This window comes from Pristiophorus japonicus, chromosome 7 (genome assembly GCF_044704955.1).
Source record: "Pristiophorus japonicus isolate sPriJap1 chromosome 7, sPriJap1.hap1, whole genome shotgun sequence".
NCBI lineage: Eukaryota > Metazoa > Chordata > Chondrichthyes > Pristiophoridae > Pristiophorus > Pristiophorus japonicus.
Genome location: NC_091983.1, coordinates 31592075 through 31615176, shown reverse-complemented (window position 1 = coordinate 31615176; position 23102 = coordinate 31592075). Strand labels below are relative to the sequence as shown.

The 23102-nt window shown below is 45.5% G+C and overlaps 1 protein-coding gene and 1 pseudogene across 1 annotated transcript in view; both read left to right on the top strand.

The window, feature by feature from the left end:
- lrrc1 (leucine rich repeat containing 1) overlaps window positions 1–23102 on the top strand; it is a 390137-nt gene that overhangs the window by 315208 nt on the left and 51827 nt on the right. Inside the window, exons 25-29 of the mRNA XM_070884885.1 lie at window positions 1926–1997; window positions 2092–2178; window positions 2295–2354; window positions 3973–4017; window positions 12789–12833. Coding sequence (XP_070740986.1) covers window positions 1926–1997; window positions 2092–2178; window positions 2295–2354; window positions 3973–4017; window positions 12789–12833 — 309 coding nt within the window. The remainder of the gene's footprint in view (window positions 1–1925; window positions 1998–2091; window positions 2179–2294; window positions 2355–3972; window positions 4018–12788; window positions 12834–23102) is intronic.
- Window positions 5223–5453, top strand: LOC139267641 (U2 spliceosomal RNA; annotated as a pseudogene).

Genomic DNA, 23102 nt, shown 5'->3' with positions numbered 1-23102 from the left:
GTACTCTTGAGGAAACTCTCAGACTCCCGGATCACTGCATTGATTCCAGCTGCTCCTCAAGTTCCAAAACCCAGAGCTTGAGCTCGAGCAATTGGCAGCACTTCCTGCACACACGGTTATCCAGTGTCCTTGCTTCATGCCCCGCTCTAGCAAAATCTAGGCTACTATTTCAGCTTTAAACACTGGAACCTCCCATCACATTAGATACCCATTGGAGAATTGCAACTCCTACGAGTCCCAGGCTCGTTAGACCCAGTTCAACAGGTTTTTCTTTGTCCCTTCCATAAAAAGATGTATTGGTTTCTCAAAAAGAATCTTATTCTTTTTGTGTTATTTATTTCCTTTTTACTTTGCCGTTTCTTTGATCTTTTCAATATACTTTATTTTACTTTTGCCCATCTTGATTTCATGTTTACCTTTCTTCTTCTGGATCCATTTCATTTGTTTCCATTTGCTCATTTTCTTCAATTTTTCATGTTTACTTTTTTTACTTTTTTAAACTTTATTAGTTTTCTGAGTAAGCTTGGGCCCTTGTTGCTCGTGTGTTGGACCTTTGATAGTAATTTTAACTCCTACTGCAACTCCTTTCCATAAGTGCTTATAAACATCTAGTTAATCAAGAGATTAACGATTACATGAATAAGTAGAGACAGAGCTAATCAAATACACTCTGAAGCATTCTGGTAACTGGGACCCTGGACTTTGCTTTGGAATGTGGTCAGTTAGGAGTGAATAATGCAGATTGCAGTGTTCGATCGATATTTAATAGTCTCACTCATTACTGGACACCTGAAAGAAACTATACTGAGATGAGTGAAATGATAGAATATCAATCTATCAAAGGTGCTTCTTTCTAGTCCTAATATCACTGAACAAGAAGGCTAAGAGAAGATTTGATAGAGACATTTCAAATCTTGAACATTTCAGATAGAGTGAATAAAAAGGAACAGTTTCCAATGGCTGAAGGGTCAATAACCAGAGGGCACAGACTTAAGGTGATTGGCAGAAGAACCAGAGATGACATGAGGAAAAAAAAATGTAATGCAACGAGTGGTTCGGTTTTGGAATGCACTGCCTGATAGGGAGGTGGAAACAGCTTCAATAGTAGCCTTCAGAAGGGAATTGGATAAATACTTGAAGGAGAAAAAATTTCAGGGATATGGGAAAAACGCAGGCGAGTGGGACTAACTGGATTGTTCTTCGAAAGAGCCAGTGCAGACTCGATGGGTTGAATGAACTACTTCTCTGTGGTATTGTTCTATGATTCTATTCTATGACATGAGGAAACATATTTTTACGCAGAGAGTTATAACGATCTGGAATACATTGCCTGACTGGTTGATGGAAGCTAATTCAGTAGTAACTTTGAAAAGAGAATTGGATAAATACTTGTAGGGGGGAAAAAACTACAAGGCTATGGGAAAAGATCCAGGGGAGTGGGACTAGTTGGGACCAAAGAGCTGGCACAGGCACGATGGGCCAAATGGCCTCCTTCAGTGCTGCACTATGATTGTACTAAGTTCTTTAACAGCAGCATTTAATTTGCAGTTAATGGCCTCCTATTATTCAGCACAAGGCAATGCCAAAGAACATAAGGAAAGAATGAGGAAAGAGCACTCAGCCCATCTAGGCTACCCCTTTGTTTAGCTCCACGTATGCAGACCACATATTGCACTTTTAGGGAAGAAAGCCTAATTAGTATTCAGTCTCTGGATGGTCCAATTAACAAATGGGTATTTTCACTGACTGTGCTGCAGTATATTTCCTTGCAATGCAGAATCACAGGGTTGATAACATCTCAGCGCAGGGTTTGTTTATGAGTAAATGATTGAGATGCACCTCTTTGTAATCAGGTTGGACCCTCAGATCCACATGGCTATTTTTAGGGGGTTGTTTGTGAAAGATTTTGCTTTTGCTTTGAATAGGCCACCGATGAAGCAATCAGTGACTCGGAGGAATCTGCAGCACCTAACGCATCAGAGGAAACCCAGTCACAAGTAAGCTTTATAGACACAACATGAATTAGTATTGCTGGTGTTGTGGTGAGTGGTTGTACAATTAATGTACATAACATTGTTTACCTTTACACAGTTCCGATTTGAATCCAAGAGTCTCAGGCAGCAGTCTGAGGAACTCTACGCTACTATTCAACAATTGCTAGACGACCCACTGCCAACGGTAATGAAAGATTTGAGCAAACATTTACTCTCTTTTTTTCTGTTTCCACCTTGCTCCCTCCTCCCGCCAAACGAACCTTTAACCGTGTCCTCACATTTCACCCTCCCCTCTTCTAGCACTGCTCGAGTTCCACTCCTAATCCCTCGCAGAAGCTGCTGGACTCAGAAGCACACAAAGTAAGTAAGTGAGTGATGATGTGTGAACTGTAAAACTTGCACATACCTGCAGCGTGAGGCGGTAGCATGGTTTCTACTGAAACAAGCTGTTCAGAAAACATCGGTGAAGAAAATTAATTTAGAAAGAAAAGCACAAGCTGTGAGACATTTTTGCACAAATGAAAGTCAGTTTCAACCTAACTGCAATCAGGGACATGTCCACATGCTGAGTCATTGATTAAATGTTTTCAATCACATTGGCAAATCTCTGTAAAATCCAATGTTCCACTTGCAATTGAAATTTAATTGCTTGATTCCTCAAAATTCTGGTGTTGACATGCTTTGCTGAATATTATTCCAGGTTTGGAACCGTTTTGATTCTGCTGTCCTGTGTTGTTTTATAACAAGCTGTTGAAAAATAATTATTCTTAATCTTATTTTCCATGATCTGGTTTTATATCTGCGTCAGGCTGTTAGTAACTTACCTCTCCTAAGTTAAAAGCTTTAAATTATCAACAGTGACTAAGTTATTTCTCATACCCTTTTTAAAAAAAATATCTGTTATACTTTAAAATCTCTGGGTGGCTCATGGCTTTCTGCACAATAATTCTTACACCAGTAGGTGGCACTGTGACAGTTGCAATGATGAGAAGTCGTGTAATGTTACCGGCTGAATCACAAACTGCAGCTCAATCCTGGCTCTTTGTACATACCCTGACCCAGTGGGTGGCACTGCAGCAATCTGTGTCCTTCAGGCAGAATCTCTGCTCACAACCCTCAGTTATAATCATGTTTCCAAAAAGCTAAGCCATTTTAATAATTGAAATGAACATAATGTCCTCTTTCATGCACAAGCTCAAACTTACATCAGAAAAAATGTGCTGATACCCCGTCCTGAACTCTCCCCTCTTCTGTAGTGTAGCTGTGCAATTTTCCTTGCATCTCTGATGGACTGCAGAAGTACCGATGTAATGCCATTGTTGCCATTCAGGGGAGGCTAGACCAGCATACGTGGGAGAAGGGAATAGAGGGTTAAGCTGATAGATTTCGATGAGGAAAGACAGGAGGAGCATAAATGCCGGCATGGACTGGTTGGGCCGAATGGCCTGTTTCTGTGCCGTATATCCGATGTAATCCTGCTGCATCCCTGGTGCAACTGATCCAGTATTAATCCTGGCACACGGGGTTTACTGAGGTGTGTGTCTCTTGCTGAGAGAAATGATTGACTTTCCCGCTTCAATTTGTTGTCTAAACGTATCAGTTCAGAGGCTCATCATTACAGATCTTGTTGAGTGAAAATCTTTAGCAAACTATAAAATAATGTAACAAAAATAGAATCAGTTGGGAAAATGGTTTAAATTGAACTGAATACCCTTTAGCCTTGTTCGCCTGTACATGTTACCAGTAACTATACATACTAAATTGTCTTTTGAAGTCTACATTTTAGGTCTCTGCAATGCAGTTCTTATGAAAGGTTTTTCAGCCTTCGCTATGTTTTGCTGACCGATTTTGAAGTCAGTGGATTAACAATTGTTTTCAACCATTCTTAAGTAATTTCCTCAATTGCCATTAACACAGATTGCTACCTCCCCATTCCATTTCAGCTGAGAGGTAATGCTTGAATATTTTTCCTTTCTAGCCTGTTAGTCCCATACCGAAGTCAGCTGGGAGAGAAACCAAATATGTGAGTTTCATTTTGTTGCGATGTATATTGTGAACAGTCAAAAGTTCCTGACTTGCTGGAGAGGGTATGTCGAATGTTCGGGACTCAAAATGAGGCCATGTAGGATTACAATTTTATTTCTGCTGTGCCATGCCAAAAAGAGTAACCTTGCCAGTGTCTACCTGGGAAGGTTTACTTTCTTCCCTCAAATAACTGTGTGCTGATGTGCTTTGTGGTAGCTGTGGCTCAGTGGGTAGCACCTTCATTTCTGAGTCAGAAGGTTGTGGGGTTCAAGTCCCACTCCAGGAACTTGAGCACAAAATCTAGGCTGACACTCCAGTGCAGTGCTGAAAGAGAGCTGCACTGTTTGGATGAGACATTAAGCCTATCTTTCCTCTCAGGTAGATGTAAAAGATCCCACGAAGGAAAAACAAAGGGATTCTCCCTGTTGCCCTGGCCAACATTTATCCCTCAACTAACATCACTAAAACAGATTATCTGCTCGTTATCACATTGCTGTCTGTGGGAGCTTGCTGCGTACAAATTGGCTGCCGCATTTCTTACATTACAACAGTGACTAAACTTCAAAAAGTACTTCATTGGCTGTAACATGCTTTGGGACATCTGCTGTAAGTTTGTCTTGCTCTTTTCGCTTTGTTGCTTTAAACATCGAATTACACGCACACACTTAGTTGTAGTAAAGGCCGGATCGGGTCTTTTATTCATACTAAACAAACTCTCTGCTTGCAAAGGCAGCTCTCCAAGAAGTGACTTTTTTTTTTCCAAAAATATACTTTATTCATATAAAATTTTCACAATACATTGGAAAATAGTTCAGTACCTTGCGGTCAGCAATTCCATACAATTCGTTTGGATGCTGACAGCAGTTCCATACAATGCACTAGCGTGCATTTCATTTCAAGGTATAGTTTAGTACAATCCGTAAATCACGTTACATGCAGTATTATGCAAATAAGGGTATTACATGGAACAGATGAGAACAGGTTTACATTGCATTCCAGGATACATTTCAATACCGACCACGAATCACGTTATATGTAGCACTATATAGATGAAAGCACTACATGGAATGGATGGGAATACATTTACATTTCTTTACAAGTAACTAAACAGTGCAGAGACTTTCATTATACATGGCACAACACAGGTGTTTTTCAGTACATGGTGCTCTATGTATACAAGCAGATTAACAAGTACAGCCCGAGGTGGCTTCTCGGCCTTTTGGCTAAGATCTGCATAACTAACCTGACCAGCCACCATGACCTCCGGGTGGTTTCTCCCTGGTCAGGAAGGTATATGCTTACATTTTTGTAAACAGGAGGTGGGTGGGATGGCTTGACCCATCCACCTCCACGGAGGTGTGTGGGGGACCTGACCCATCCACCTCCATGGCACGAACCTGGTATTGCAGTACTTCCAGGAACGGTGCAGTGGCTCTAGGCCTTTTGGCTAAGAGCATTGGCGCAGAGTGATCCTTGACTGGTGCAGGGTGACCTCTGGCGTTTGACAAAGAATTGGAACGATTGGACACGAATAAAAAAAAAAAAAAAAAAAAAAAAAAGTACAGCCCGAGGTGGATCTGATTCTATCCCCTGGGTTTCCTTAGACTGTGGCTCTTCCCCATCGTGCCTTTGCGGCGACTGCACCAATCTTTAGTGCGTCCCTCAGCACGTACTCCTGGACCTTGGATTGCGCCAGTCACCTTTCGAGATTCCAGTGTCACTGGTATCCGTGTGTGTGTGTGACAAAAACCAGTTCCATCTCTATTACCTAAAAAGCCTTTGAACTCTTATTTCTTTGCATTCAGACAATCACGGCTAACTGCTTTCTGAATCGTTTAACATACAGATGATGTCATCAAATAGTAACAAGGTACACTCAAATACAGACAATGCCATGAATTACTATTCGCATAGTAACACTCAAATAATTAACATACAGATGATGTGAATTACTGTACACAAACCAGGTGATCAGCATGCATAGATAGTATCAATGATACATACAAATAATTAACATACAGATGACCAGCACTCATTTCTATGGCTAAAAGGCACCATATCGTCGAGCAGCCTGTTTTAATCCAATCTTGAATCTTCCAACTTTTAACCCTTTCGATCTCCAGACCGCGCCGAGGCAAAGATTTTCAGAAATGTGGGCTTACGCTCCCACAACATCCTGAGGTCATTAAAGGCACCATATAAATGTGTCTTTCTTTTTATAACTCAGTATTGCTGGACTCAAGAGGCAAATGGAAGTATTTCACAAGAGAATGGATTGAAGCAGCATGAGCAATGGGGGAGAAATTCAACATTGTTAATGGTGGCAAATTTATTGGAGCAATGGCCTGTGCCAGATCTCCACGTGCCTTTGAGTCACTGCTAAATTCATCAGGGCCTTTTTTATGCAACCCTTACAGCTGCCTGAAATAAGTGCCGGCCTTATTTCAATATTAAAATTAGGAACTAGCGCTGGGCAAATGTTGACTAGTTTTTTCCAGATCTACAGTGGCCGAGTGAACAGGGATTGCTGGAGCCCACTGAAGAAACGCTCAGATAAGTTTTGTTTTTTTACTTGTCCCATTATAGAGCCAAGGAGGAGCAGGTGTGCGCATCCTGCTTCTACATTAATACTGCAGGTCGCTGCCGGTCTGCACTCACACTGTCTCTCATTTGCCTCCTCCTCTGGTCTCACCTGTGGGACGCTGCCAGCCAGGCAGCCAGCCCAAACTGGAGCTGAGCAAAGCGGTGAGCTGCCTCTGAAGGCACAACGCGTGCCGACAGCTGCTGGAGCTGCCTTGTTATTTATGAGCCCCAAAATGGATCATAACGAATTTTTAGCCCGATGGGTTTAAAAGGCAAGTAGATGTGTTCTGAACAGAAGGGATTAAGAGAGAGATGATTTTCTCTCTGTTTGCTAGGTAATCGTGAAAGGATAAATACCACTCTAATAAGCAAACTACAATCTTCCTGTCTTGGTGGGAAGATAGATAGATGGTACTGAAATCAATCAGAAAGGAATGAGCATGTTATGACCTTTTCTGTTATTAATTATTTCTCTCATTCCTGTGCATCATTTGATGTTGGAATTGTCATGGGGCAAATTTTGATTTTGGTTGCATTGCCATAAAATGACCTTTCCTCTTTCTGTTGTCAGTACAAACGTCATATGAACAATGACGAACAGGTAAAGACCCTCTGGTCCATTGATCCTGTCCCACACAATTTTGATATCTTGTGTATCACAATATACATTCCATCCCTCCTTAAGCCATGTGATTTCCTGGAAGATGGAAAAAAACAGATTGAAAAACCCTCTCCAATTTGGGGAAAGAATCTGGGAAATTTCTCTCTGACCCATCTAGACGATTGAAACTAGTCCTGGAGATCTGACTCTGGCACTGAATTCTTTGCAGTACCTACCTTCTGTAGGAGGTGATCTCTGCCCCAGCCAGAAACAGGTCCAGCTTTCGCTTGAAGAAATTTTGCGAATCAGCATCCACCACATTAGATGGCAGCCTGTACCAGTGGTCCACTATTCTCTGGGAAAAGATCCACCTCCTGAAATCTAACCTCGATCTGGCCTTATACAACTTAAATTTGTGACCCCCATCTGGTCCTCCCGAACCTACTTAATTGGAACAAACTGTTAATTGCAACACAATCTATTCTCTTCATTATCTTATAAACCTCAATCAGATCACCTCTAATTCCACGCTTCTCTAAAGTGTAGAGTCCCAACTTTTTTAGCCTATCTTGATAACACAAGGTGCTTTAAATTGAGAATTCATCTAGTGGCCTTTCTCTTCACCCTTTCCAAAACCTCTATCACCCACCATGTGAGGAGACCAAAACTGGACACAGTTTTCCAAGTGTGGCCTGACCAAGGCCTTGTACAAGTTTATACACATTCTGCATGCAGTGTTCCATTATGGATGTGGACACCAACATCTTACTCATATTTTGAGATCAGCCTCTGCTTGACCTGTGGTGGGACACTATTCCTCACCAGAGGGAGGTACCAGTGGCATAGGTCCACTGGGAGCAGAAATTCCTTGCTTTTAACAAAGTCTTCAACATTCATGAAACAAATTGGTATCTAACTTTGTTAAAACAGAGGAATTTCACTTGAACATGAATTTGTTAAAAGTAGCACACAGTAATTTCTCCGAAATGTTTTTAGCAATGAGCCAAGAATTCTCAACAGCTTTAGTGTGCTTTCCTCCAACCATTGGGGAAAGCAATCTATTTACTTTTTTTAGTGCTCCAAATGAGATCACTTCACCCTGACTTAATGTACTCAACGATTCCATTGTTGAAGTATTTATTAGAGATACCACTGATCAGAAATCAATCAGAAAAGACTTCAATGTCGAGGAGATGGCGGTCCGAGATAATGTTAAAGCAAACACATTCCCAGGGATGGGTGGTGTGACATCCTTACATCATCACTAACAAACACGCTCCATACAGAAACTGTCATCATGTGATTTTGCCACATGACCATTTATTGTCATACATCAATAGTTGCATTACCACAGTAGTCCACTAGGTGGAGCTCTCTATTACAGGCGATGTTTATATCAGGGTACTGAGAGAGAGAAATGGCCACAATTGTGACCTAGTGATGATCATGTTGGGGGTGTTGAATGCTGGAGGAGGTACTACCTTAGCTGGATTGTCATTCAACTGTTACTGTCATTGTGCAGATAGTGGCAAAACATCACACTGGTGCTGTATGGGGTGCTCTTGTGAGGTGAGGCTTGTGCACATTATTGGGGCAGGACAGAAGAAGCTACACAATGCATACAATTGTGCTGTACCTGAGCTGCGAGTTCTTGACTCTGACAGGAGGCAGCCGAAATAGAAAATGTTCCTCTTCCCATTACTAACATCCCTTGCCTTCATGAAAACAACTTTTTAAAAAGAAAGTTCGTCAGTTATATAACTTTTAAGTATCAGTGCACGAAAGGTTGTATGACTACAATAAAGTAATTGAATTCTGCCCATTATTTTTAAATTATTGTGGACTGTCAAGCATACAGTAAGAGAATGACTTTCAAAGGACTGCATTCATTTTGACTGTGATTATGTGTGCTTTTTGTACAATAATGGGTCTATGAGAAAATTGGGAGTTTGATCTGTTACTGATCAATAGAAAACACTTCTATTGATCATTGTAGTGCCTTTCCTATTTAAAGCCTGTCCAAAGCATTTCATAACTCTGAATTACTTTTGAAGTGTAGTCATGGTTGTTATGCAGGTAGATGTGGCAGACAATTTGCACACGGCCTGCCATACACAGCAATGAGATAACTCACCTGTAAATCTGTTTTTTTTCTAATAGTGTTGGTTGAGGAATAAATGCTGCCTAGGGTACCTGGAGAACACCACTGTTCTTCAAATAGGTGCCTTGGGGTCTTGTACATTCATCCGAACATCGGCATTAATGGAGAGGAAAATTGGGTGGGGTGTATAACCGGTAGCTGATCTGCTACTGCACATTTTGCATTCCCTCTCCCGCCCCCCACCGAGGTTGAATCTCACCCCCACTCTCTCTAAATATGTAGTGCTCCCTCAGTACTACGATGAAGTGTCAACCTAGATTATGTGCTTAAGTCCTAAAGTGGGTTTGAACCTGCAAACATCTGACTCAGAAACAAGCGTGCTATCACTTAGTCAATCTATGATGGGTCTAAGTTGTATTTTTAAAGATCGGGTGCAGAGTTTCCACTTTGGGCCCAATCAAAAACAGGGCAAGTTGCGCTTGTAATTGTGCTGTTTTTACGAAGTGAAGTTATGGTTCTAGTTAAAAACATGCTGGAAATACTCAGCAGGTCAGGCAGCGTCTGTGAAGACATGGTCCTCGACCATGTCCGTTCTATTTCCTACACCTCTGCTCTCACCTCTTCCCCACCTTCCCAGAACCAGGATAGGGTTCCCCTTGTCCTCCCCTTTCACCCCACCAGCTTCCACATTCAATGGATCATCCTTCGCCATTTCCGCCACCTCCAGCGTGATCCCACCACCAATCACATCTTCCCCTCCCCTCCCCTCTCAGCATTCTGAAGGGACCGCTCCCTCCGTGACACCCTGGTCCTCTCCTCAATCACCCCCAGCATCCCCTCCCCTTCCCACGGCACCTTCCCGCGCAAGCGCAGGAGATCTAACACCTGCCCTTTTACTTCCTCCCTTCCCACTGTTCCAGGTGACACAGCGATTTACTTGTACTTATTTCAATTTAGATTACTGTATTCACTGCTCATGATGTGGTCTCCTCTACATTGGGGAGACCAAACGCAGATTGGGTGACCGCTTTGCTGAACAACTCCATTCAGTCCATAGGCTTGAGCTTTCGGTCGCCTGTCACTTTAATTCTCCACTCCACTCCCACTCTGACTTCTCTGCGTCGTTGGCCTCTTACACTATTCGAATGAAGCTCAACGCAAGCTCGAGGAACAGCACCTCACCTTTCGTTTAGGCACTTTACAGCCTTCTGGACTCAACATCGAGTTCAACAATTTCAAACCACAACCTCTGGCCATCTTTTTCTCCTTTTTTCTGTTTTTTTTTTCTTTTTCGCAAGGCAGCTGTTGATGATTCTGGCATCACCATTTGCACCCTATCTAGACTCATCTTTTGTTTCTTAACTTGTCCCATTACCATCTCCTTTTGCCTTGCCCATCATCCCTTTTGTCTCTTAATCTCTTCTGCCTTCCATCCTATCACAGATCTTCCCTCTTGTTCTTTCCTCCTCTACCCCCTTTCCCTGCTCCGACACTTGCCTAAAATCCTGTTGCATCTCTCTTTTTTCCAAGTTCTGACGAAAGGTCATTGACCTGAAGCGTTAACTCGGTTTCTCTCTCCACAGATGCTGCCTGACCTGCTGAGTATTTCCAGCATTTTCTGTTTTTATTTCGGATTCCAGCATCTGCACTATTTTGTATTATGGTTCAAGTTTCTACTCAAACTAATTCACCTAATTAAAAATGTAAAATCTTCCATGAACCAGCGCAACCGGGCAGCATTATAGAACATAATTGTTTTTTTTGCATTAAAAAATATTCCTTGATGTATTTAAGAATGGTAACATGATGCAAATTTATTAATACTGCTGAAAATGGGTTTATCACAAAAAAATAAGCATTTTTAATCAAAGTGCCTCGTCCACCACCTGTGAGAAACCTGATTTTAAATAACTTAAAATAACTTTTTAAATAAAACTACACAGAACCATTTACCCGTTTCATTGGTGCACATGAGTCAGTTTTAGTAAATTAAATATTTTTTAATATTTGAAAACTATTAAAACATGCCTACCAGTCCCTTTATACCTACAAATACAGCTTAATTTTAATCGCCTCCTCGAAAGGTCGCAAACGGGTGCAATAGGTGTCAACTTGCTATGCTGATTAATTCAGTCTGGGGGCATGGTCATTTTCATGGGCAGCGCAACATTTTTAAACCAGTGTTAAAGATCATGGAAACTCGACTTGCGCTCGACATAACTTGCTCTTAAAATTCCGTGATCTTCTCGCTGGTTTTGCCAATTGTCAGGTGAATTGTGTTGGTTTTACCTCTCGGAAACTCTAGGCCCAGATGTAATAAATGATTAGCACAAAAAATACTGATACTTTCAAACCACATTGTAAACCCATCCATAACATTTATAAATATGTGTTCTCGCACTGAAGTGCTTTTTGAGGCGACTGATTAGAGAATTTTTGTGATTTAATAGATAATGGGCAGGAGTGTTCATTCACATTGCTGTGGGTTCAAACCACAGATCTAGTCCTGCAATCAACTGAATAATTTTGTTTTGCCATTTTAGTAATTAAATAGCAACAAGGGTGGAACTTTGAACTTTGGCAGGGGAATAAAACAAGCAGTAGAAGATCAGCCCTTACTATACACTCCATGAGATTCTCTGACCCATTAACTTCACTTATTCTGCATCAATGTCTTGCACTTCTAAATTCAAGGGGCCTGAGTTTGGTCAAACCTAAGTTCTGCCCATTTATTGTCGAAAAGACTGCTAAGGTTCTGATGGTACTTTGGGTGGACGTTTGGTGAAAAAATTGGAAAAGAAAAAACGCCAGCGGAAAAAATGGGCGTTACACGGCGATTCTGGGCGGCAAATGCAATCCTCAGCAAAGTAACGCCAAGGCTAGAGTCGGGCCCAGGGAGGTGGAGGGGGGTGCGGGGGGGGAGAAACGGGAAAAAAATCTTCAACAAAAAATCTTGCAGGTCTTCATACCTACCGTCAGGTAAGACCTGCTTCCACGTTGGCGGTCTTTTCTCCTGCCGGAGCAGAGGACCGCCCGGACCAATCTCGGCGGGAATGGGCGGGAGGACTTTCTTCAGCGTTGCAGGCCAGCAGACGCACCCCAGCGGTCTTCCCACACCGCCGGCGTGAGGGCCTCACAAAATTTGCTCGGAGGAGAGAGTGCTGAAAAAACAGGGAGACCGCCGAGAAAACTTGGTGGCAGCCAGCGGTTGGTTGACCAAATTCGGGCCAAGGGCAATGGGGTTAATTGCCACTTTAGAATTTTGTACCTTTTTTATGCAGAGGATTAGCCACCACTTGTTGCACCATGGTTACTGGAGATTCTGGTAGATTGCTACCCCAGAATATTTTCTTGTGTGCTGCCAGCAACCACTAGAATTAGGTTACTTAAGTTATTTGTTACCTACAATGACCTCTTGCTGTGTGCAGCCCGATGTTCTAAAATGACTGCTGCTTCGTAATCACTTCTTGTATTTCTTTTGCAGGCTAATCTCCATCTGCCAGTATCGGAGGCCACAGAGTGTAGGCCTGTAAGTACCACACGCAACCGTTCCTGCTGGCAGGTTAAGGTTACTGTTTACTGTGGTTTGTGTGGGTGTAAAGCTATCAGTGACACTGAAGAATCGTTCATCATCATCAGCAGCAGCAGTTCATACTGTCTTTCACCAACTGGTTTTCTCTTACTGAGCACATGCGTATAGGAGGCAATGTAGCGATTAGTTTCACCTTGGCTGTAGATACTTTGGGTTGTATTTTCCTCTACTATAATAGTGATGGAAATGGGGCAGTGAAGCCTCCTTGTTCTAAACTGAATTTCTCGCCCCTTCTTCTGTCCCACGTCTGTATTATGTAAAAACCAGTGGTGCCACGGGTTTCTGGCTCATCTCCCTTCTATCAGCCCCTCTTCCTGCCACTTCCCAGCATGACCTTGGGAGCAGTGGGGGTAGGCCCCGGGTAGTGGCAGTTAAGGGCCTAAAACTCTCTTGTTGCAGGTAGAGGGCCTGGTAGAAGCCTCCTATCCTATCCATTTCTGACCCATCCACATATTTTGTAATATCTCGGCCAAGGCATTAAGACAAATCGCTTTAGTCTTCAGGCACTATCTGTCCCGGTATGGTCCTTTGCCACATATTTGGGTGCAGCAGGTGATGTCTGACTGCAGCACTCCCCATTAGTCCTCTGTCACACTGGTGGGCTCCCTCTTGGTGGTGTGAATCCCACTGGCAGCCCTCCATGTAATGTATTTGCTGCATGGGTTCTTTGCTTAACAATAATAACTTTTATTTATGTAGCACTTTTAACATAGTAAAATGTCCCAAGGTGCATCACGGCTGTGTTACAGCCAAAACAGATAAATTTGATACTGAGCCACACAAGAAGAAATTACGGCAGGTGACCAAAAGCTTGGTTAAAGAGGTCGGTTTTAAGGAGCGTCTTAAAGGAGGAAAAAGAGGCAGAGAGGTTTAGGGAGGGAGTTCCAGAGCTTAGGGCCCAAACAGCTGAAGGCACGGCCACCGATGGTCAAGCAGTTATAATGAGTGAAGTTCAAAAGGCCAGAATTTGAGGAGTGCAGACATCTTGTAGGGTTGTGAGGCCATGGAGAGATTTGTATACAAGGATGAGAATTTTGAAATCGAGGCGTTGTTTAACCAAGAGCCAAAGTAGGTGATGGATGATCGTGACTTGATGCGAGTTACGACACGGGCTGCTGAGTATTGGATGACCTCAAGTTTACGTAGTGTAGAATGTGGGATGCCAGCCAGGAGTGACAAAGGCATGAATGAAGGTTTCAGCAGCAGAAGAGCTGAGGCAGGGGCGGAGGCGGGCAATGTTACGGAGGTGGAAAAAGGCGGTTTTAGTTTTGCCACGAATGCATAGCAACACATTACTAATAAGAACTAGTTGGTTTATTAATAAAGGTTTAACAATCAAACTACACATTACCAGTTCATCCACTAGGCTCACCACTTCATACCTCATCGTGGATCCCCTGAACCTAACTGACTGGGGTTTTATTGAGTCTTGTGAACATCACGTGATTGGCTAAGCCACTCACAATGCAACAGTTCTACAACTATTTTGTTGTAATTTGTAAAACATAAATCGTTAACTCAAATGCCCCCTGATTAAAGGGGTGGGTAGGCACTAAAACCGACACAATAAACAAAATAAATTTTGGCCATCAACTCAATTCAAATCAAAATTTGGTTGCCGGGGGTGATCATACACTCCAGTCCCTCCGGCGCCCACCTCTCGCGGAAGGCCACAAGCGTACCGGTGGACACCGCGTGCTCCATCTCCTGGGACACCCTGGCTCGGATGTAACCGCGGAAGAGAGGCAGGCAGTCGGGCTGAACGACCCCCTCGACTGCCCGCTGCCTGGACCGGTTGATGGCCCCCTTGGCCATGCCCAGAAGCAGTCCTATGAGGAGGCCTTCCACACAGGGTGCCCAAAGATTAGGAGTGTGGGACTGAAGTGCAACCAGAATTTGAGGAGCATCCCCTTCAAATATTGGAAGAGGGGCTGCAACCTCGCACATTCAACAAAAACATGGAACACTGACTCCTCCAGACCGCAGAAATTGAGCCCGTGAACTGACTTAAAAACCTATTGCATGGGACTGCTCCGTGCACCACCCTCCAGGCCAAGTCCCCAATAAATAAAGGGAGGACTTCCACGTAGAGTGCACTCCAGTGGGGACCCCCGCCTCCTCCGGACGGCAAGATGGTGCGCCATGGCGTGTCCGGACGGCAGACGATAATGGAAAGGTGGAGAGTGTGTAAGAGCAGCCCATACAAGAATCCCCTCCGCGCAGAATTGAAAGGCACGTAGGGGATTTCCCGGAGGAGGTTCATGTTTTGAGGCACCGGCTCCCGAAGGAAGTTTCGGAGCTTGGCGCCGATGAGGAATTCCGTCCGGACGGCGGTCAGTTCGGTAAGGATCTCCCCACATGCTTGAGCTTCCTTGACACACCTAACGGAGTCAGGGTCCAGTGCTGTTTTTAGCGACTCGATGGCATTGGACACGTGTCGCATGTCGGCCCAGAATAGTCACCATGCCAGCTCGATTGGTGCCATCCAGCCCGCTCCTCCGCCATAGAGTAGGTCCCTAACCCTGGTCACCTCGCCAGCCACAGCCCTCTTGTCCGCCTGCCACCTTAAACCGCGGTCGTGGAGGTACGGATTCCTGAGCAGCAGCTCCCGAAGGACAACCGCCACTCAGACGGTGGAGAGCTGCGCGTGATGGAGACTCTTTTCCAGACCAAGATGAGTTCCTGGTAATAGACAGGTTGCCCCCGCATGGCGGTCCTGATGCCCCCCAGGCTCACAAACAGGAGCTGCGTGTCATAATTGAAGCAGTACTGCTGGTGGAAGAAGTGCTTCCTGTTGTTCCAGAAGAAGTCCACCAGCTTCTTCTGTATTTTGGTGACAAATGCAGGGGGAGGGGTCAAAGTGACCAGCCGGTACCACGGCATAGCGACCACCAGCTGGTTTATGACTAGCGCTCGACCCCTGTAGGACAGCACTCGGAGCAGTCCTGACCAGTGCCCTAGGCGAGCGGCGGCCTTGGCCTCCAGCTTTTGCCAGTTCGCCGGCCAGGCTTCCTCATCAGGGCGAAGGTAGACTCTCAGATAGAGGAGATGGGTCGTGCTCCAGGCAAAAGGCCTGAGCTCCTCCGGCAGGGAGTCCACCCGCCACTGACCCACCAGGGGGTTTCTCCCAGTTGATCCTGGCGGAGGATGCGGCCGAGTAAATCTCCTGGCACTCGCATTCTCCGCAGGTCAATGGGATCCTCGACCATGAGGAGCACGTCATCGGCGTAAGCCGAGAGAATGACCTCCACGCCCAGCCCTTGCAGAGCCAGTCCCATCAACCTCATCCGCAGGAGGCGCAGGAAAGGCTCCACGCAGATGGCATATAACTGGCCGGACATGGGGCATCCCTGGCGCACCCCTCTCCCAAAGTGAAGGGGTGCTGCAACAGCTCTACAACTCTTTTGTTGCAAAAACAAAATCAATTAAATCAAGTGCCCCTGATTAAAAGGGGGGGACACTCCAAACAGTCTTCAAGTGCCCTTTTTTGTTTCTTTTGTGCTTTTTGGGGGGCACTAAAACCACAAATTATACAAGTGCCCCTGGCTAAAAGGGAAGGGACACTAAAACCTGGCACAATAAAACAAATTAAACTTTAAAACATATAAAATCAAATTAAAATTTGGTTGCCGGGGGTGATGATGCACTCCAGTCCCTCCGGCGCCCACCTCTCGTGGAAGGCCGCGAGCATACTGGTGGACACCGTGTGCTCCATCTCCAGGGACACCCTGGCCCAGATGTAGGCGCGGAAGAGAGGCAGGCAGTCGGGCTGAAAAATCCCCTCAACCGCCCGCTACCTGGACTGGCTGATGGCACCCTTGGCCGTGCCCAGGAGCAGTCCTCCGAGGAGGCCCTCGGACCTACCTGCTCCCCTCCGCACAGGGTGCCCAAAGATCAGGAGTGTGGGACTGAAGCACAACCAGAATTTGAGGAGCAGCCCCTTTAAATAATGGAACAGTGGCTGCAACCTCGCACACTCAGTAAAAACGTGGAACACGGACTCCTCCAGACCGCAGAAATTGCAGGCGGCCTGGGAGCCCGTGAACCGACTCAAATATTTATTGCACGGAACTGCTCCATGCACCACCCTCCAGGCCAAGTGCCCAATAAATAGTGGGAGGATACCCGCATAGAGTGCACTCCATCTTGGACCCCCGCTTCCTCTGGACGGCAAGATGGTACGCCATGGCAGACGAGGATGGCAAGGTGGAGAGTGTGCAGGAAACCCCTCCACGCAGAACTGAAAGGCACGGAGGGGATTTCCCCGAGGCGGCTCAAGTTGTGAGACGCCGGCTCCCGAGGGAGGTTCCGGGGTTTGGCGCCGATGAGGAATTCCGTCCGGACGGGGGTCAGTTCGGACGGGATCTCCCCACGTGCTTGAGCCTCCTCAACACACCTAACGAAGTCAGGGCCCAGAGCTGTTTTTAGTGACTCGATGGCATCGGCCGCACGCCGGACTCCGGCCCAGTTTAGGCACCGTGCCAGCACGTCCGGCGCCATCCAGCCCGCTCCTCCGCCATTGAGCAGGTCCCTGACCCTGGTCAGCTCACCAGCCACAGCCCTCTCGTCTGCCTGCCACCTAAAACAGCGGTCGTGGAGGTACGGATTCCTGAGCAGCGGCTCCTGCAGGACAGCCGCCACTCCAGACGGGGGAGAGCTGCGCTTGGTGGAGACTTTGTTCCAGACCCTGATGAGCTCGTGGTAAAAGACAGGCAGCTCCCACATGGCGGTCCTGACGACCCCCAGACTCACAAACAGGAGCTGCGTGCCGTAATTGAGGCTGTGCTGCTGGCGGAAGAAAGACGTCGCCAGCGCACACCACCTAGGAGGGGGCTCGACATAAAGGTATCTCTGCAGGGTCTGAAGATGGGTGCTGGGTGCCGACACACACCAACGCCTGACCGCCCTCCCTAAGCGGGAGACTCAAGACCGCAGCAGAGACCCAGTGCTTCCTGTTGTTCCAGAAGAAGTCCACCAGCTTCTTCTGTATCTTGGCGACAAACGCAGGGGGAGGGGTCAAAGTGACCAGCCGGTACCACAGCATAGCGGCCACCAGCTGGTTTATGACTAGTGCTCGATCCCTGCAGGACAGCACTCGGAGCAGTCCTGTCCAGCGCCCCAGGCGAGCGGCGACCTTGGCCTCCAGCTCTTGCCAGTTCGCCGGCCAGGCTTCCTCATCAGGGCTAAGATAGACTCTCAGATAGAGGAGATGGGTCGTGCTCCAGGCAAAAGACCTGAGCTGCTCCGGCAGGGAGTCCACCCGCCACTGACCCACCAGGAGTCCGGAACATTTCTCCCAGTTGATCCTGGTGGAGGATGCGGCCAAGTAAATCTCCTGGCACTCACGCATCCTCCGCAGGTCAATGGGATCCTCGACCATGAAGAGCATGTCATCGGCGTAAGCCAAGAGGACGACCTCCACGCCCGGCCCTTGCAGAGCCAGTCCCGTCAACCTCTCCGCAGGAGGCGCAGGAAAGACTCCACGCAGATGGCATATAACTGGCCAGACATGGGGCATCCCTGGCGCATCCCTCTCCCAAAACGAAGGGGCGCTGCAATAGCTCTACAATCCTGTGAGCATACTCACAGGTGCATACATTACCCTCCATGCATGGCCTCCATGGGAATGACATCCGACCAGAATAATAGTTACGAAATATTCCTTTGAAAAAAATGCAATAGCTTTATTTCATCTGCAATTCAGCAACCCACAGGCTTGTAAAACTTCAAAGGTGATCATTGAGCTCTGTTGGAGAATTAAAAAAGTAGAGCCAACAGAGAGAAATAATTGTAGTTTATTCTCTCATATATTTTATTGATGTTGAAAGCAATGGCTCCAGGCAGTGCATTGGGAACCTTTTGAAAGTTGCACTTGCTCAGAGAATTTCAAAGCATAGGTTTGATTTGTGGATTGTAGATTAAGTAGTTGTAAAATTGATGAATTTGTCGATGGGAAAAATATCACAAGTAGTTATAATGTCAAACAAAGCAATCAACCAAAATATGAGTCATTACACAATTATACGAACCCAGGGTAATGCCCAAGTGATGTACAAAGAACATGTTGAGACTGGTGCCTCAGTACAATACATTGTGTGAATGAAAACAGGAACAAAGTGAATACACGAATGGGCCAGTGTGGTCCGTACTGAATAAACCGGAGTCTAATTTTAATGAAGGCCTTCTCCTGGTTTGTGCTAAGTTAGCTGTTGATCCCAGTCAAGCCTGTGGTAAGACTATGGTAATTTTCAGCACCCCTGATCTAGGGGGTGAAAAAATCAGCAGGGCATTCCTGATTCCTATATTTCATTCCCAGCTAGAAATTTGTCAGTGTATGGGTGCCACGTGAGGGCAGCGTCAGCCTTGGCTGTGAACTTGCCCAAACTTCATGGATCAATAGCTTTGTGGCACTCACAGTCAAGACTGTGAAGAATGATCACTGTGCAGAAGTACTCAAGGTGCTGCCACCCATTGGCTCATTGAATTCTGTAAGAACTGTGAAAATTGTACATCGACCTCGTAAAATGCAGATCTGTACAATGAAGTCTGAAAAGATATTTCTTAAAAAAAATATTTATAGCTTTCTCAATGATTGCATCATTGTAACAATGAAATGGCTGACAGCATCTAATGTAACATTAGAAACAACATTTTCTCCATTTGTATTACTCAGTGTTTTGGTTGGAAAGTTCTGAATAGCCTTTTGTAACAAGAAGTATGGTGTAATAATCTACACCCACTCTGTTAATGACTTGCAGATTAGTTAAAGCTGCAGTTGTCTATCCTGTGTGTATGCTGCAGGCGCTCGCGGCCTTCCGCGAGAGATGGGCGCCGGAGAGACTGGAGTGCATCATCACCACCGGCAACCAAATTTTAATTTGATTTTATGTTTTAAAGTTTAATTTGTTTTAATTGCCCGGGTTTTAGTGTCCCCCTCCCCTTTTATAGGGGGCACTTGTAAATTATATGATTTTAATGCCCAAAAAAAAAATCACAAAAGGAAAAAAAAAAACACACAAAAAAACCAAAAAAAAGAAAAAAAAAGGGGGCAGTGATAAGTGTCTGGAGTGTCCCCCAGATCGGGGGGCACTCGATCTAATGTTTATTTTGTACCCCCAAAAGAGTTGTATGCTGCAGGGCTGTAATGACGTACACAAATTCTGATTGCTGGCATGAAATACTTATATCTTGTTAGAATCACTTCTTCGATTACCTCTCACCCTTCCTCCTTGGAACCCATCTGTTTGACTGTGCTTTTGCTCTTTTTCCCCCCAAATACTTCCTTTTCTGATTGGTGCTGACCTCTCTCTCCGTGTGATAGGCTCCAAGAGGTTCTTTTACATGAAGAACGATGCTTAAATTAAAGTTCTTGTCTCTTATAATGTAGAGCTGTGCCGATTTTACAAATGGATGGACATTATTTCAGTCTGGACAGGAGGCATCTGAGGGGTGTGCTTATATATATTATATATATATATATGATGGTTAAAGGCATGGAAAAGGTCAAATCTGAACTTCTTCAATTGCGAGTATAGGACAACGGGGTGCAGGGTTCAAACTAGTAAAAAGGTCATTTTCAGAATGATAGCAGAAAGTTTATCTTTACACAAATGAGTGACCAACGTGTGGAATGGACTCCCAGATAAAGCTTGTTGTATTTGTTCTTGGGATGTGGGTGACACTGAGAAGGCAGGATTGCTGTTGCCCATCCCTACTTGCCCTGAGAGTATCAGTAGTCAAACATGTGATGTGGGTCTGGAACCAGGGATTGTCGATTTGCTTTCTTGAAGGACATTATCAAACTACTTGGGTTTTTACAACAACACAGCAGATTTTCTGGTCATGTTCAGGTGCTAACCCACTAATTACCAGACTTATTGGGGGTCAAATTAGATGACCCTGAAAACGGGTGCAGGGATTGCGTTGCGCGATTAACCTGCGCCTATTGATTGCACTGCAGTCGGACGCCAACTTCGTGCTGCCTGCTCATATCCATGATTACTGCATGCAGCCAGCACTCCCTGCGCTGTTCATTGGCTGCACGCATCAACAGGGGGCCCAATATTGTTAGTGCCCAGCACTGCTTAAAGCTAGCCTACACCTCTTAAAGGAGAGGTGCATTGTGACTGCTTAAGGAGCTGAGATCATTCTGAATATTACACTGTGGGAAAATCAACAATGGCTGACCAAGGGAGAGAGCGGCACCAAGGTTTTCAGATGCTGCACTAGAGGTCTTGATGGAAGAGGTAGAAAGAAGGCGAGATGTCCTGTATCCTCGGGGCTGGAGGACCTCCACTCACATGCTTAGAAGAGAGTGGCAAGAGATCGTTATGTATGTATCTATATATAGTTGCCACCAGAGGGCGTGACTGCAGGAGTCCTACGGGTCACCCATACCTCGTGCTGTGCTGGTATAAAAGAGCTTGTTCTTCAGGCACTCTGGAGTTACAATAAAGAGACCAAGGTCATACTAGTTTCAGCTTACAGTACTCGGCCTCGTGAGATTATTTCATACACGATAGAGATAGTGGCAGAGGTCAATGCCAGGAGTATAGTCCCAAGGACCTGGATGCAGTGCAGGAAGAACTTTAATGATCTCACAAGAGTTATCAAGGTCAGGGAATGCATCTTCAAATGCCATATCCTACCAACTGCATCACATACCCTCAGCCACTGCTCAATTCACCACACCCCCATCTCTCACCTATCAACAAGGTCTATCAATCAGTACTCATAACTACCATTCATATGCTTTACCTCACCCATACACTGTTGCAAGACCACTCACCCACATCTCAAAGCTTGCTATTCAACCATAACATCCACATCCCCCAAATATATTGCATGACATTCACTGACACACTTCCCTTTCTTTTGCAGGACAAGGTGGTGCATAACTGGGGGCAGCAGGAACTAACCCGAGGGGGAGAGGCACGCCAGCATGCTCTAATCCCCATGAAGGAGACCGTGCTAACTATTATGGGAAGAGCCATTGCAGAGGCTGTGGCTACCGGCAGGCCTGAAGTGATTGAAAACGAGGGTGTTTGCATACCTAATCCTCCTTCTCTTATCACACTTCACCCGCATCCCTCAATCCGTTCTGACTCACAAGCTGGAGATGGTGTAAGCACGCACGCACTTACTTTCTCCCCTCCTCTCACCACAACCCAACCCATGTCCCTTTTTTTATTTCTGATACTCAAGAACTGGAGTCCAGGCAATTGTGGAAGAGTAAGAAGACAATGAAGATGAAGGGGCACCTTCATTCAATTTCATGGTCACAGCCACCAGCTCAGATACTGATACTGCACATAATTTAGAGGATAGCAGAGAGACGGGATCGGCACATGGTAAGACACTGGGTACAAGTGCGCTAGAGCATGGGTTGGAGTAAAGAATAGTGCAGCTGCTGACCCGCTGGAGGGTGAGGTTGCACACTGGTTCTGCTGCAGAGGATTTCGATGGGCCAGGTTACAGAAAAAGGCTAATGGCTGTACGCATCCAAATGCTTGGTGCACTGGAAAGCCTGACGGAAAGCTTGCATTCAATGTCAAGGAGCGTAGAATCAAAGAATCATAAAAGTTTACAGCACGGAAGCAGGCCATTTCGGCCCATCGTGTCCGCGTCGGCCAACTAGAGGCTATCGAGCCTAATCCCACTTTCCAGCTTTAGGTCCGTAACCCTGGAGGTTACGGCACTTCAGGTGCACATCTAAGTACTTTTTAAATGTGGTGAGGGTTTCTGCCTCTATCACCTTTTCAGGCAGTAAGTTCCAGACCCCCACAACCCTCAGTGTGAAGAAATTTCCCCTCAATCCCCTCTAAACCTTCGACCAATTACTTTAAATTTATGTCCCTTGGTTGTTGGCCAGGGAAATGGGTCCTTTCTATCCACTATATCTAGGCCCTCATAATTTTATACACCTCAATGAGGTCTCCCCTCAGCCTCCCCTGTTCCAATGAAAACAAATCCAGCCTATCTAATCTGTCCTCATAGTTTAGATTCTCCACTCCCGGCAACATCATTGTAAATCTCCTCTGTACCCTCTCCAGTGTAATCATGTCCTTCCAGTACTCCAGCTGTGGCCTAACCAGTGTTTTATACAGTTCAAGCATAACCCTCCTGCTCTTGTATTCTATGCCTCGGCTAATAAAGGCAAGCATTCCGTATGCCTTCTTAACCACCTTATCTACCTGGCTTGCTACT